Source organism: Pteropus vampyrus, unplaced genomic scaffold, assembly GCF_000151845.1.
Source record: "Pteropus vampyrus isolate Shadow unplaced genomic scaffold, Pvam_2.0 Scaffold23, whole genome shotgun sequence".
Lineage (NCBI taxonomy): Eukaryota > Metazoa > Chordata > Mammalia > Chiroptera > Pteropodidae > Pteropus > Pteropus vampyrus.
The window spans coordinates 8936927-8953629 of record NW_011888804.1 but is presented as its reverse complement, the minus strand read 5'-3'; the positions used below and the strand labels follow the sequence as shown (position 1 = coordinate 8953629).

General features: G+C 45.4%; 1 protein-coding gene across 1 annotated transcript in view; it reads right to left on the bottom strand.

The window, feature by feature from the left end:
- BICDL1 (BICD family like cargo adaptor 1) overlaps positions 1-16703 on the bottom strand; it is an 89962-nt gene that overhangs the window by 11883 nt on the left and 61376 nt on the right. The window contains exons 3-7 of the mRNA XM_011355857.2: positions 13069-13185; positions 10088-10234; positions 4320-4499; positions 3600-3818; positions 2373-2516 (exon numbers count right to left, since the gene is read on the bottom strand). Of these exons, the coding sequence (XP_011354159.1) occupies positions 2373-2516; positions 3600-3818; positions 4320-4499; positions 10088-10234; positions 13069-13185 (807 nt within the window). The remainder of the gene's footprint in view (positions 1-2372; positions 2517-3599; positions 3819-4319; positions 4500-10087; positions 10235-13068; positions 13186-16703) is intronic.

Below are 16703 nucleotides of genomic sequence, written 5' to 3'. Positions count from 1 at the left end.
AGGCAGGAAATGCCAACATTTCATATGCTCCAGATACAACTCCACAAGAACTTTTTGCTTTGACCTGGAAAACCTGGTCAAGGTAGAGACCACCAGCTATCTGCCTTAGAAGTGACAAGGAACTTGCCCTGAGCTATACATACTTTTCATAAAAAGCAGGGGGAAAAAAACACTATTCCCCACCATCAAGTTGTTGTGAAGATCGAAGAAGATGAATACCACCCAAGACCCAGTTCAGAGCCTGGCATGCGGTTGTAAACTCCATTCTCTCCCCTCTCCCACTGTCCCTCTTTTGGGATCTACTTGCCGATGGCTGTCATGAAGATTGATCTGTCTTGTTTATACAAGGACAGGTTACAGCCACCCTGAAATCCACTTTTCCCAAATAAGGGGGGTGTCCTCACGACTGAATAGCATCAAAGAAATCATTCTGAATTTATATATCTAGGCCTTTATTTGCCTTTTTGTTTGACAATTATTTGAGTGCTTCCTCTAGGCAAGGCGCTGTGCTAGATGCTTTAGGAGATGATAAAAATAAGCCAGACCTCGAGCTTGTCCTCGTGGGGGTCTAAGGTTGGACTAGGAAGATGAGGTGGGAGAGCAAGGGCAACCATGACACAGTGCGTCGAGGGAGGCTGCATGAGGAAGGGAATCGAGAGTTTCAAGGAGGAAGTAAAACCTGCTCAGGAACTTGAACGCTGAGTAGAGACATGCGCAGGTGGCAGGGAGAGTCTTCTAGGCAGACAGAAAGAGCCGGAGAAAAGACCCAGATGTGAGAAAGCAGGGGGAGTGTGTGCCTCGTCCTCTCGCAGCCTCTGTTCAATTCTGCTAAAGCAAAGGAGGTGACGTGCAAAAGACAGGAAACGAGGCTGCGTGGCAGCGACGCACAGACCGCGGGGTCGCGAGGGCTAGAGGATTCCCGTTCCTAGAGGATGGGAAGTCAATCCAGAACTTGCCAAGGTTGCCTGTCCCGTTTTCAAGCTGTGGAGGGTGACTGGGCTGCAGGAAGGCAGAAAATTGCAGATGGCTTCCTAAATAGTTCCACACCAGACTCGGCAACCTACACCTTGCTTATGTTTCTGAATGACATAATGCCCTCTGGTGTTTTCTAGTTTTATAATTCTGAGAAGCAATGAAATAAAACAAAAAAACTGCCAGTATCAAAGAGCTGATAAGCAGAAGCGCTCCACAGAAGTTTAAATAGGCTTTAAAATAGATAAAACTTTAATTAATTCGAAGGACTTTTAGATCCACTTTCTCTTGCATTTTATTTTTCTAGTTTGGAAGACCTGTCCCTAAGTCTGAACCACTCTCTGGCCAAAGGACCATCTGAGGGCCTTAGGTTTTAGGCATGAGAATGTCTGGCTGCCTAACACCACTCCCCACGCCTGGCCAGGAACAAGCTTTCAACAGCATCCCTCTGTCCTTGGTATCTGGTCACTCACAGTGAGTGCGGCAGTGGCTGTGGGTGGGACTCCCAGTACCCTCTGAGAGAATAATATTAGAAAGTCTAATGGGCACGGCCCCCCAAAAGACAAAAGTTTATTTCTAAGATCCTTTGAATTTAAGAAATACTGACTGAAGTGAAAGCCAGGCTTAAACTCCACCTCTCAGTGGTCTTGTGCAGAAGGAAGAGGTGACTAGCTTTGGACAAGGAAAGAAGCGGGCAGGCTGGGTGGGAGCCGGGTGTAAAATGCTGCATGTTTGGTGCCCACCCCTAAGTGGGACAGAACCTCTACACATGATCCTAGTCAAAAGGAAGAGCTTTTATTTATCTCCTAGGATGGATACATTTAGAAGCTCCTTTCTGGGTGGGGCCAGCTACTAAGCCCTTTAAAACTTTTTCAGATCAGAATATAGATGTCGTTCGCCAGTGTCCTCGAGAGAGATGAAATCATGATCAAACAGGGAAGGAACAGCAAGAACAGCAGTCAGTGCTTCTAAAGCTGAAAAACAGGCTGGCGGAGGTGATGGCACTTACAAAGAGAGAAGAGGCCTGCAAAGATCAATCCTTGGTTTGCAAACTTCCCTGCTCAAAAGCTGCATCCCGAAGTGTCCTGGGAGCTGTGACACTTTAAACTGTCAGAAACCACCAGATTACTCAGGCTCTGTAGCAGGCAGTATACCGCTGGAGGAAATGGAGGGTCGGCTATTCTTATCCCTGACAATTTTACTTTGGGCTAAACCAGAGGACTGGCTTCTTCTCTTGAAGACAACCAGCTCACCTCAACTTCAGGTCACTGTCCTCTGAGGATCTGTCAGAAGAAACCCTCTTCTCAGATAGACGTGGGAGAGGGGAACTCACCAGGGTCCCAAGAGAGTCGGGGGACACGTGCACATTCCCTGCACTGGCTGAGGACGGGGGCGCTCACCTGGCTGTGGAGCCGCTGCAGCTCTTCTAGGCTTTGCCTCAGTTTTCCCCTCTCTCCCTCCATGAGTTCCCTTAGGGCTCTCGAGTCCTCACTGGTCTGCCTTATCTGTTCTTCTAAGGAGTCATCGTCAATTCTCCGGGAGCTCTGACAGCAAGGAGAGCGAGCCAGACAACCAGGGAGATGTCGAGAATGGAGGGGAGCAGGGAGATGGTCAGCGGGAGAGATGGGGAGGAGAGGGGTGAGGTGGTGAGGGCAGACAAGAGCGATGGGGAGGGGAGCGGAGAGATGGTTCAGTTTGGGGGAGAGCGAGACAGCAGGAGATGGAGCAGAGAGTGGGAAGGAGAGAAAGAAAACAGAGACGAAGGAAGGAAGGAAGAAAGGGTTAGAGGAGAGAGATTCTCTTGCTCAATTTCAACCTGCAAACAATAGCTAGACATTCATTTTACTTTTGTTTCAGGCTTCAGAGAAGGGCAATTGAGTGGCGTGGACAGCACACCTCACTCCAACAGCTCCCTCCTCCCGCCATGACCCAGCCTCAACACTGCACCACATTCCACAAATCATCAGGGCATGGTCAGCTAAGGACAGCCACCTTTCATCTTACTTCATCTAATATGGGCAGAATGACACAACTATTCCTTAGGAGGATGAAAGCCATGGAGAAACAATAGCCTGAGAGCCAGGAGTGCGAACAGAAAGCAAGGCTGGCAGAAATCTTTCACGAAGCCAGAAGAAATGCCAGTCTGCCAGGAGGCCCCCTGGGGACATGCCTCTCCTCCACATCTGGAATTCCAAAGGGCCCTTGTGGTTGATCTTTTCAACTTTCTGTGCTCACTTATATCCTTTTAGCGGAAGCTTCAGATCTATCTTTTAAGCGTGCCTGCTCCTAGCTAACCCCGCCGCTAGGACCAATGAGCTACAGAAAAGTAACTTACAGTTTTTACCTGGATCCAAATTTCTCTATTCAAAGCTTCTAAGAAAAGCCTTTTAATTAGAGGCCGCCATGGCCTGTATGTACTATATGTACTATATTTGTGAAGCTTTCCATTCCCTGGCACATGGTCCCTTCCGCTTGATCACCAGTATTCACCTGCTCTCAAGGGCTCAGGAGAAATTCTTGCAGATTTTATAAGGTTCCAGTTTAGGGTTGGCCTCGCTCTGTGTTTGGTTCCAACCTCCCACTAACCAGGCCCTGCAGGGTAGAAGCTTCTCAGCCTGGCCTCTTACCGTGGGCTCCATGCCATCCACAATGCTCTGTATCAGTCTCTTGAGCTCGTTGAGGGCAGTGCGCAAGCTGCCGGCTGGCACGTCCTTGGCAGATGAGGTTTCTGAAGACTCGTCCATTGAGGAGTCCGTGGAGACAGCCGAGTCAGCACTGTCGTTTCCTCGAAGGTGTGAGCAGAGATAGCGAACCTGGCAGTAGGCTTCCCAGAGCTGCAGTCTCAGCTGCCCAGCAAAGAATTATTCTTGATTATGGGCTCTAGCACATACTGCCACCTGGTCATCTTTTTCTAGTATATGAACCCAAGAACCCAAGATACTAGTTCTAGGAGAGTTTTTTTTTAATTACCTGTCTCAGGAAATACTGATACCTACTCTGCGTCCAGCACATCGATACAGACTCCCAATTCTTATTTTCCCTGCCCTCTAGCCCCTCCCATTTGCCAAATGAAGCACCTCTTTATATAGTCGGTTACTTTGGTGGGAGTCAGTGCACAACTAGGGGAATGACTGGTTACGAGTAGTATGAAAAGCCAGCTAACTGGATGGATCACGAGTGATCTAGAACCCTGTCAGTACAAGAGATATGAGGCTGATGATTAGTTAACAAGCATTTCTCAAGAGGCAATGGGGCGACAGGGAGGAGTGACGGCCTCTTAAAGTCCAGGGCCTGCCCCCAGAATCCCCAGGCAACCTCACATGCCAGAGAGACAAGGGTGTCAGCACCTGCTCTCTCTCTTGCTCCAGCTCCTCGGCCTCCATGCTCTGCTCTATCTCAGACAACAGGGATGTGCTGGTGGCCGCGGAGCTCTGCAGACTCCTCTCCTCGGTGAGCTCTTCCACCTTCACCTGTAGCTGCCTGCAGGACAGCCGCACCTCCTGGAGCTCCAGCTGGCTTTGATGCAGCTTTCAAAGAGACAGCAAACAGCAGTGAGGCTTGCCAACACCAAAACAAGCAAGGAAAACTGACACAGAACCTAATCACGCTTCTAGATCCAACCACCAACTAACAAAAATACAGAGGAGGGAGGGGCATGCTAGACTATATTAGGGAGATACAGTCAACTAAATCCAGATTTGGGAAATTGGTACAAAGGACAAGCAGCTCAGTTTCTTCAACAAATACATTTCAAGGGGGAAAAAAGATAAAGGGGGAACCTATGCATTAAGAGACTTAAAGAAACATTAACCAACGGCAATGTGTAGGCTTATTTTAATTTGTACCTCGATTCAAATGAAAAATGTGAAAAATAATTTTGATATTTACAACATACTTGAAAATTTGAACACTGACTACACATTTGATATTAAGGAATTATCGCTAAGTTTTTTAGGTATAATAGTCCTGTGGTTGTATTTTTAAAGTTCTTATCATTTAGAGGTATTCAGATGAGGTATTATATAAAAATGAAAGTATAAAAAAATTCTGTGATTTAATTAATTAATTTTTATGGTGACATTGCTTAACAAAATCCAGTAAGTTTCAGCTGTACATTTTAACAGTAAGGCAGATATATATTTACACTGTGTGTTCACCTCCCATAGTTAGATTTCTATATGTAGTGACAGAAAGAAATCTAACTATGGGATTTATTTTAAAATAGTACAAGAGATGAGCAGGTAGATGTAATAAAGACGGGGCAGGACTGGTCAGAGACCGATGGTTTGCAGAGCTCAGTGACGGGGTATACGGACCATCATTACACTATTCTTGAGTTTGTCTGAAATTCTCCATAGTAAAAATCAAACACGTACACACAGTAAGATACTATTAGATTTTCACCTGAATGGCTAAACTAACTAACTAACTAACTAACTAACTAACTAACTAACTAACTAACTAGATAATATCAAGTGCCGATGAAGATGTGGACTCTCACTGCTGCGGGGAGTGGAAGATGGACGACCACTTTGGAAGACTGGCATTTTCTAATGAGTGAAATATATGCCTCTCCTAGGACCCAGCAGTTCCGCTCTTCAGGCGCACAGACCCAACACAAGTGGCCACCTATGTGCACAAAAGAGAAACGGGATGTTCACAGCAGCATTATTCGTAAGAGCCACCAGCGGGAAACAATCCAAATTGCAATAAAAACAGAATGGATAGATTCACACGCTGGAATACTATACTGCAGTGACGAAAGAACGTACTGTAACTATATACCACAACATGGGTGAATTTCATAGACACAAGGTGGAGCAAAAGCCAGGCATAAGACAATATATAATGTATGATTCCATTCATAAAAAGTGCCAAAACTTCACTGAGATATAAGAGATGAAAGCTGAAATAGAGGTTTGTTTTTGAGGAAGTAGTAGCGTACTGACTGGGAGGGGGCAAGCGGGAGGCTTGTGGGGTGCTGATAACGGGCAATATGTTGATCTGGGTGGTGGTTCCATAGGTGTATATACTTGTAAAAATTCACTGGCCTATCCTTTTGAGGTCTGCATGCTTTACCATAGGTATGTTGTATTGTAGTGAAAAAGTTAAAGTTATTTGGGAAAGAGCTGGGGATAGGATTTGGAATAACATCTGCACAGTAATATTAAGAGTTCCCAAACCCATCGGAAAAGCAGTCTCTTCCCTTCTGTGTCACACCTCACTGTTTACAGACAAAGCCCTGCGCCTGGGAGGGGCCGTGCACAGCATCTGAGGCTTGGAGAGAGAGGGCGATGCCAGTGGCAGAGCGGGGACAGCAACACAGGTATCATGGTTTACCGGCCAGGGCTCCTTCTGTCTCTCTCGCTGCTGCTACTTCGCCCATCTGTATTCTCTGTGGCCCCTTTCCTGTGGAGTCCAAACAGGGCACTGCTATCTGGTGACATTACTACTGCTGAATGTAAGGGCCAACTTCAGCACGACTGCTAAATGCCATACTCTTACTAGTACACTCCATCGCTACAGTTGCTTTTAACATAAGACGCTAATTGCAGTATCTTAATCCATTTGTTAACCTCTATGACGTGTCCACATACTGTACCTGCACAGGAGAAATGTTATCTACTCTTGTATTTGCAGACTGCCCCCCAAACCAAGAGATTCTTTTTGGGGGGGAATTAGGGGAAGAACTTCCTGGGATTTAACTAATCTCTTCTCTTATAAAATGGCATTTCTTGGGTGACACTTGTTTATTAAAAACAGAGCAGACACTGTACTGTCTTTTCCACACTGTTGGCCCGGTGGGCTTGTGGCTCCAGCACAGAGATGCAGACAGAGATCAAGGGGTGGCAGGCAGCAATTCAGAGCCCTGTAGTTCTCATGAATGGAGGAAGCTACCTTGCAGAGCCTTCGGTCAATTCTTCAAGTGTCCTGGGAGCCTCACCTCTGCTAGTCGGTATTAGAGAACGATGGGCTAATGGCACCAGTGGTCCAGATATGCCTTAACTAGGAAGAGTTTGAAGCCTGGCTGTTCAGAGAATGAAAAAGGAACTGGCGAGCCTGCTCTGCACAGTTCCCATGGATCAGCAATACCTGCTGGTCCAGTGGGAATTCCTCCAACCCCGGTTTTGAGGAAAGTCAGAAAAAAGAAATTAGGATTAAAAAAAAAAAAAAAAAGACATTCCTAGGAAGCATTTGGCACAATTACAAACGGCATACTAAACTGGCAAAGTACTTTACAATTATTTTCTAGGCAACTCCACATACATCTCAGCAGGAGAAGTTCAGCACAGGTAAGTACAACTTCTTCTGCCCTGGACAAAATTAGTTCAATTACTCATGCACACTCGAAAGTGCTTAATTAATTATAACAGCAAGAGAACAAAAGACCTCTGTCCTCTCTGGTCAATAACTGATCTATGGACTAGGCAGAGAAACTGAACCAAACCAGAGAAGAGCCTATTAAAATATAAGAACCCTCTAAAATAAGAATACCATCCTTTATATAAAAAAGATGATACTAAATGTATTAAATGTATGGGTAAGGAGGATATCAAATGCCTTGTGTTTGTACAGTATACCAAGTTCAAGCTCACAATACTCAAGCCCTAACGTTGGCAGAAGTGGGGGCACTCTCCCCATTCTGCTGAGGAAACTGAGACAGTGTGATGTTAAGTGATTTACCCAACAGTACCCGCTCAACGTCTGAGCGAGGTCCAGACTCCAGGTCACCTGTTTCCTGAGTCACCTCACAGTGAGACCTGTGCTCTCTGCTGATGAAATCCAACCACTCACCAGGACAAGACCCCTACACATATCTGTAAGATGCCCAGCTGGGCATGAAATAGGGCAGGTAAGCTGCCCTTAAAGGGACAAAATCCTTTACTGAGTATTAAAAGTTTAGCAAAAATTGACCAGGTCCCTAATAATTCTTATCCATATTGTCAGCCTGAAAAAAAAAAAATCAGATTTGATCAGTGGCTTAAAAATCTGTGTTTGAAGGCAGAACTCCAATTACAGAGTGAGTCAGATCAAAGGAGGGCTACTCTGACTGCGGCAGGCCTATTACCCTGCCTGCTCAGCCTGCCTCTCATCCCTTGTCTGAGGAAAAGGATTAAAATCATGGGATTATCTACATTCCAAGGCCACTAGGCTCTACATGTCTATGATTTAGAACCATTCGGCTACTACCTGAGTACCCTGGAATTTTAATTCTGTATCAGTATGGGCCATTTCAGCAACAGAAAGGGCCTTCTGGAGAACACTGGTCATTAGCAGCAGCTTAAGGAGTTTCATGTGAAGAACAAGAATTACAAATAGTTGAAAAATACAAGGATTCAGCCCATAAATGCAGATTTTCCGAATCAGAGTGGGAAGGAACTGCCTGACGTGATACAGGCCCTGGAGCGAGTGACATTCTTCCACTGCAGAAGCAGCCCAGTCAGAAGAAAGCAGTTGTGTAGATGGCGAGGACGGGAATGAGATGTGACTCGGGACTCCTGCTGCTAGAGAACACACAGTCCACTGTGCCAGCCAGTTTCTGGATGGTCCACACTGGTCCACCTCTTCCCCATCTCCAGGTCGCCAATTCCTGATTTGAAACAGGACCTTCCATTTGTGAATTCATGCCCGAATGGAAGTTTATTTTAGGTGGGGGCAATTTTTCCATTTCTTATGTCCTCCTTTTCCTTCTCCTCTCCATACTCCGCTCTCAGGAGAGGGTAATAAGTGCTGGTCAAACACGGACTCGCAGAGGCCAGTGTGATATGCTACACTGAGCACCAGGTAAAGCAGGTGGGAGGGTCCTATTCTCGATTTTACCAAGGACTTACCATGCCACTTTGGATAAATGATTCACTTTTAGTAAGCCTCAGTTTTAGAAACACACTCTGTTTCCTGTAAAGAATCACTGACATGTTCACCACTATTATCATTATCAACCTTAAAATAATGAACAAACTCTTTTCTACCTTGAAAGCTGCCGTGAGGCTTTACCAAGCATTCATTATTATCTATTCACGCTTTACTGAGGCCCCGATATATGCAAAGTTCCCCGTGGAATGTACAAAAATCATGGAGGGAGAAAAATTGATAATTTTCCCTTAAAGAGGTTCATCACTCAGGTGGCAGCTTAGCTGATGGTGTGAGTAAGGTAACAGTGATCTTAGCCTAAAATGTTTCTTTATCTCCCAGCCCAGGGCTTTCCTCAGCAGCTGACCACTGAGCCCAGGAGACCTTCCATGGCCTGGTCTTTGGGATGGTGACCCACATGATACTCAAGCATACTTGGCTGACCACCTCTACACAAATGACACTGCCAAAATCTATTCCACTCCCTGGCATGCCCAGAGGATGCTCAAGGGGAAGCAGCGCACTCTTAGCCACTAGCCCCGGGTGCTACGAGGCCAGTCGGCAAAGCTTTCTTGGCAGCAGATGCTACACTCTATTTCTGGGGAGGCTGGAAGTGATTATCTTGTTTAGGAGGTTGTTTCTTGTCAAGTGTGAGTTTGGGAATTCAGGTGGCAGTTCCCAAATAAGGACAAATATGGCCATGAAGCAATTTCCTTTAGTGGGGGAGAAAAAGAGGCTAATTAGGCTCACAAAGGGGTCAGCCTATGCCTTTTCTAGCAACTGGCAGAAGCAGGATATGTCTTGCTGTGTTCAGTGGGCAGCTTCTTGGTTTCTGCTCAGTGCCAGCCAACTAAATCCATCAGTCTGGGAAAGGAGCCGCAGAGAGCATTGTGAGCCAAACACAGAAAGTCACAGGCTCCCTCTGAAATCCCTAGCAGGTTTCTCAAACCCCAAGAGGCAGAATGACACCCCCGGTGTTCCATGTTAACAGCCCAGAAAGAACTCTGTAAAACTGCTCTAGGGGCTAGTGGCCCAGAACAAAATGAAAAGATGCCCTGTGGGTAGCAGATGCAATTTTTCTCGACAGAGCCGGGCCAGCCAAGTGAGTGAGTGCCCGAGAGCTACAACCAGGCCCGCAGGGAGACAGCACCCACTCCTGACCTTGGAAGTGGCACTGGCCTCCCAGCCTTTCCTTCCAGCTAGGCAGCTAAGCACTCCTTTTGTCTGGCCCTAGTCCTATAGGACAGCTTTTTCGCACCAGTACCTGCAGGTCTTTGTCATGGCCCTGCCTCTCCAGGATCAGCACCCGGTCCTGTAGTTCTTCCACAGTCCCTTGGAGCAGGTCATTTTCCTCTAAGGTGGCACTGAGACGATGCTCCAACTCCCGTTTCCGATCCGACAGCATCTTGATCTGAAAGGGTGGAGAGCCACAGGGGTGGTGTGGAGTTACACCTGGGCTGAGTAGGAAGGGAGGGACTAGCCCCCAAACATAAAGGTCTGTGTCTCTCCAAGTGCTCTGCCCAGGGGCCCGGTGTCCCCATCTCTAAGACAGCAGCTGTGAACCACTAAAGCTAAAGAGGAAAATCCCTCCCCTCTAGAAACCTGTCTGGGAAGGGGTGGGAGTAGAGCTTTGGGGAAGCTGGAATGTGGGATGCCAGGCAGAGGAAGGGAAGGTTCATGTTCTGGAACTACTACAGATAAAGACAGAGAAGGGCCCCACCTTACCTACCCATGACTTGACTTCGACCCCACAATTTATGTACCGTTCTTTCTTCTCGAGTCAGGAGCACAAAAAAGCGCCCGAGACAGCCCCTGGACCTGCTGTATTTTCATATTCTAAAGCTCTCTACCCTTTTCCACTGCTGGCAGGTCTGGCTCTAAGGTCACAGCTCAGACCCGAGTTAATAGGGGAGCTAGCAGAGCACAGAAAACAAAGCAGTGCTTGCATTATTAGCCTGTGTTCTGAGAAGGAACAGGACATGGACACAAGGAAAGAACTGATTTTACTCAAGGTACTTTTTTGCTTGAGCAAGCCATTTTTGAATAGAAGCAATTTCTTTCCTTTTATTAAACGGCTGATATGTTTGTACACTGAACATCTAGTCTCCAAAGAGATATAAACCTTTTAGGAAGGTCTGTCTAGTCTCTTCAGTTTCAGTTGGAAAACAGAGGAAAAGAGGAAAGAGATGCCAAGTTTTCTTTGGCCTCAAGGTTTGCAGGAAAGGTAGCTGTGCCAATCCCTCCGAGGCCAGCGATGCTTCACCCCAAGAACGCCACCCTGCTCAGGACTCTGGGAAGCCTTCCCGAGTATCCCCAAATGCCAGTGGCCTTGGGGGACTTTCGGAGTCCTGCAGGTTCCCTGGCTCCTCTTATTTATCAGTTCTCGGCTGGACTGATTTCTCAACCAGCCTCTTGCTTGTAAATATCTCCCGACGTGGTTAAGATGTTCTCCAAGCTCTCTAGTCAGATGTGGATAACAATTCATGACCGGGACCAGCCTCAGACCTTTTCCAGGGAAGATTTTAAAATGAACGGGTAACTTGTCCCAGGTCCTCCGAAATCCACCTCGCCCTCTGCTTTTTGGCTGTTCTCATGCTGCACTAGAATTGTTCATGGGGCACACATCTGCCCTGGCCATCAATCAATCAGATAGGATGCCATCCTGGGGAAATAAAGTATGTGGCCTTTGTCCAGAGAGATCAGGTATCTAGCCAAACAAAGGACTATTGTCTCACAAGTGTGCACCTGGGTGAGGGACCAAAAGGAACGGGCTCCCTTTGTCACTGGGCCCACAATTCCCTGCACCGAAGCAACGCTACCCACGAGAAGGGAATTCTTGCGCTAGCTGATTTTCATTTAAATACCCTCTGCCCTTTACACTTTCCTTCCTACTGATCATCTTTGTTTCCCACGTTCCACTCAGTCAGGTAATGAGGTAATATGGTTCTGATACACAACCCTGGCCCCATGAAGTAACTTATTTGAAATGAACAATTTCATAGCTTGGCTTTTAAAAGTAGTGTTACCAGATGAAGCAAGGAATCGGCATGAGGTAGCCAAGTCCTTCATTCACCCTGCCCCCCACACATGCCCTGGAACCTGTGACCAAATCTAGCAATAAACGCTCTTGGGAATGACCCTGTGTCACAAGGGTCTAGAAACAGTGACGGGGGGTGTGGCGGGGAGAGAGAAGACAGGCAGCTTGGACGAGTCAGACCCTGGCAGAGGCAGCTGAACGGCAAGTCATGCACACAAATGGTCACAGACAGGCATGCCGAACCCACCGGAACAAACTACTTACTTCGAGAACCTGCTGCTCAATCCCAGTAGGAATTCCAAGGGAAGGGAGGGAGGAAGGGAATGAGAGGCAGGAGAAAAGAGAAGACATTGACAGACTTTAGGAAAAATGTCCTTGGGTCATTTAGGAAGCAGGGGAGGAGCCTGCTTCTCTGGGCCTGACCACCTTGGCTGATTGCTTAACCACAGTGACGGTGGGTGTACAGTCATGTGGCCCTAGCCTGTCCCTCAAAGTGTAACTCAGCCACAAGCTTGCTCTTCAGAGCAGAAGGGATTCTCAGGCGTGGACCGGGTAGAAGCCTCCCCAGGAAAAAGCCCCCATTTGGGCTGGTGATATGGCCCTCTCCTCCTCACCTCACACAACTGGATCCTCACAGGATCATCTCCTAAGTGCTACTTTCTTTTTCCCTCTGGCCAACTCAGGGTCATAGACCCTGACTGCCCTCTTGTATGCTTTTAATACCAGTACTATCTTCCAAACGCCCAAGTACTTTCCATATATTAACTCAGCAAATCCTCACAACAACCCTATGAAGCAGATACTTCTATTCTCATTTTATAGGTGGGAATAATAGGCTCTATTAAGATGAATTGAACCGGACCAAATGGAATGGAGAAAGGGAAGATTCTCTTTCCCATGAGCTATTTAGGATTGGCAAGGATGTTTTTGGAGGGCTCAACATATTCAGTAAAAAGTAGGTCATTCATCATTTCAAAACACTCAGCATAACTTTGAAAAACCTTATTTTTCCAGCCAACAGACTACCCAGAGGAACCTGGATCAAGTGTTTCCTATTTAGTTTCTCACAGATATGTCTCTTTAGAGATTTTAGACAGAGCAGGTTTCTGTTCCCCAGTTCAGAGGGCTCCATATCTAAAAGACCAGCTGCAGTGCCTCCAATGAGAAAAGCACTTCTACTTCCAAACCCTGCTGCGTGGGAAGCTCACCTCGGCCTGCAGGCTTTCCAGACGGATGATGTGCTGGTTGGTTGATGAGTTTTTCTCCCGAAAATCTTCCCTGAGGGCGTGGACTTGCATGGAGAGTTGTCTCTCAACTTCTGATGCCTGCAAGCAGAGGAGACCTTCAGAGCTGATTCAGAGGTTGTGCAAAGGAAGTCTGTCCAGATTTTGCCTTTCAGTTCTCAAGAATCTCTTTGCAACGCTCTGTTCTATAAGGAGTACATGATGAGATGCTGGTCCCCCACTGCCTCCCGCATCCATTTGTTCTCGTGTGCCCAAACAAGACAAGGCCCTATCCCTACTTCTACCTTGAATGACTCTGTAGGTCCAAGACCACTTTGCTGATCAGAGGAAAGCCTAGTAAACAGTAACTTCTCAGATGTTAGTTATCATCATCACCACTCTGCATAGCAGAAGCTCAGCAAACAGCTACTGAATTAAGACAAAGTCTCAGTATTTTACATAAAAGAATAAGACAGATATACCTGCTAACTTAGAAATTCCTTTATTTCTCCCACCTATTTCCTAAGTGGGGATCAGGCAAATCATCTCTGCATTTCTCACTTCCACTCAACAATGGGCACTATTTGAAATTCTCTGTCATATCTGTTAAAATTTTTGCCTTTCATTCTTCAAGGCCATTTTTCGCAACTTTTAATACTCTAGGGAGTGCTGGCTGAGGTGCTAATTTCTCATCCTAATCTATTTATTCTCTAATGCTGAAACATAGCAAAAACCAAATATCATTTAGTGTGTCAGCACCTTTTCTTGAATATGCAGGAGAGTATTCTGAAAGAATGCTCCCTCGGTAAGACACAAATTCTAGTCCTCCTGAAGACTTCGTCCAGGCCCCACTGAGGGGTGCCCTGAACATTGCCCAGTTGAGAAAAGAGCCACAGGACAGGGTATGTAAGTGCCTCAGTGCTTTTTTGAGGCTAAATGGGGTTAGTAAGCTTTATGGGTTCTCAGGAGAGATCACTGTGTGCTGAAATGGCTAGGAAAGGCTTTTGGCAGAGGTGAGATGGTAATAATGTTGAAATGGTAGGCTAGCTGTTCAATGAGGCTGTCACAGTAATGGTTACATGTTCAATAGTTTTTATTTTTGATTGCTATGTAATCACTGTCCATCTTTTTTTTTTTTTTCCCAATAGATTCGACAACTGTTGCCCTCCCCCAGACTGGACAGGCACATAAGAATCTCAACCTATAGTTCTAATTTTAAAACAACAATTACAAAACATACAACAAAATCAAATCAAACCATCTTTTTTCCTCCTTATTCTAAATTTAATTTCAGACACCAGTGGCTCGTTTTAGTCTTCTTAATCACTTAGAAACACGTTAGTCATCTTTGCCTAAAAATAACATTAGTAATATTTACTGAGTGCTTACTACATGCCAAGAACTGTGCTAAATGCTTTAAATGCATTATATCAATTGTCAAAAATCAAAGTAAGGCCTATTGCCCTCAATTTACTACTGAGGGAACAGGCTCAGGGAAGTAAAGAAACTTGTCCAACATCTCAGTGTGTGATGACATCAGAATGGTAAATTTTGGGCCATCTTATCCCCAAATTAGGACTGCAGTACTGCCTTCTTATAGCTTAAAATAGTTTTTCCTATTTCTATCGCTCACTATTGAATGCAAACTTCATGTGTCTAATTTAGCAAGGCTCCCTGCCCCACCCCCCCTTTTTTTAACACTAAGCAATTTTATTTAAGACTCTTGAAATTTCTTCTAATAGAATTTAGGGCCCATGAGGAAAATTCCATTTCATAAGTACTATAGTTTATTGCCTGTACTGAATTCAGTTGACTATCAGGGTTTCAAATATATTTAGCTTTGTAAAGCGCTGGGTAATCCACACAGCTGACCTTCTGAGCATCACCACCTTGACATGACGCATGAGATAACCAAGCAAGCCACAGAGATCCACTGAGGGCTACAAATCTAGCTCAGGTGGTATCAGACATGCTCCCATGGACCAGTCTCCTCTCGAAGTGATCTTCCTAGAAATAAAGCTTGTTGCTTCCTACCAGGAAGCCTGACTCCAGAATCTGAGCTCCTAAGTACTAAGCTATAACGTCCCCTTTAATGTGTGACTCCTCAGATGTGCCCAGGGAAGTATTGTTCACAAAGGCTTTTAATCTACAGCTCTCACGTGAATCTCCAAAAGCCCTAAGAAGTAGGAATTGCTGGCCCTTGTTTTATAGACAAAGAGGTGGAGGCTGAAATGGGGGGTGGCACTGCCCTGGTCTTTGGCCTCCAGTTCTATGCTCTGCCACCGCACCATGGCCATCTCCAGCCAGATGGTCGAACATCTGCCTGTGTCAATGATGGAGGGGCTGGATCAGTCAGATGTATAAACCTACCATTTGCAAGGAACTAATACATCTTTCGAAAGAAATAATTTTCTTATTTTTCAGAGACTGAATCTGGCTCAGATCTTTAGACCTAACAGAATGAATATTATCTATTTCTGTGCATAAATTTGATAATAATCTCTTAAGTTTGTACACAGCTCTAATGTTCTAAATGCTTTCTGATCAAAGTATCAGGAAGCCGACAAAGCCAGTCTTAGCTCCATAATGAATTTCAGAGCTTCTTCAAAGCTCTTCAAGTAGGAGAGTTAGCCAGGGTAACAGTGGTCCTTCTTAAAGGATCTGTTTTGCTCCTGAGAGGAGAAATGATATGATGGAAAGAAAAAGTTAAGAGTCAGATGGTCGGGGCTGGAGTTCCATGTATACATGTACAAATTATATGAGTCATTTAACTTGAGTCTCACTTTCCCAAATTATAAACATATTTCCCAAATTACAGACACAAAAAGGGCAGGTCTGAAGGAACGCCCATTTCCCTCTTTCTAATTCAGGACTTTGTGGGATTGAGTCAAATCACTAACATTTAGGAAAAGAAAGAAATAAAAGAAATATTGCACTGCTACCAATTTAGGGCAACTGTGGGAAACAGTAAAAAATCCAAGGATCAGTTGTTTTTCTTGAAAAAAACAGGTACTGGGAAACCATGTATATGTTACATGGCACTGTCATAGACGCAGTCTGTTTCTGGTGTCTGCACTGAGAACAGTCTGTTAAGTGACTCAGCCAATATCATGCAGGTGGTGGGGTCAAGCTGAAAAATATGGGGAGATACAGAAGTATTTTGCAGCCATACCTTTCAGTTCTGGTCTCCTGGTGAGCTGTTAAAGCTCTTCAATAGCCAGCAAATACCCAGGAGCCATAACTCTCTTGGAGATACAAATTTTCCTATTTCTAGGTTTTAGTGGTGGTGAGGAGTGATAATAGGATAGTTCATTCTGACAGTAGAAAATGGCAGGCATGGGACTTACAGTTTACTCTCAGAATGATGAGTTTTGACTACCATGGCTGATTATGCAGCTAGAAACTGCTGTGGCAAATTGTGGCAAAAAATGACATCTGTAATCATAGGTGAACATATAAAAAAAAAAGTATGACTTTAGCTCAGGTGTTTGTTCTTTTCTTCTTAAATGCTTAAAATTTTTCTATACTAAGAGTAACAAATATTCACAGTAAAGAAAATTAAAGGTGACTGAAGGATTGAAATGAAAGTTAAAATCTCCACTTATCTCTAGTCATTAGTG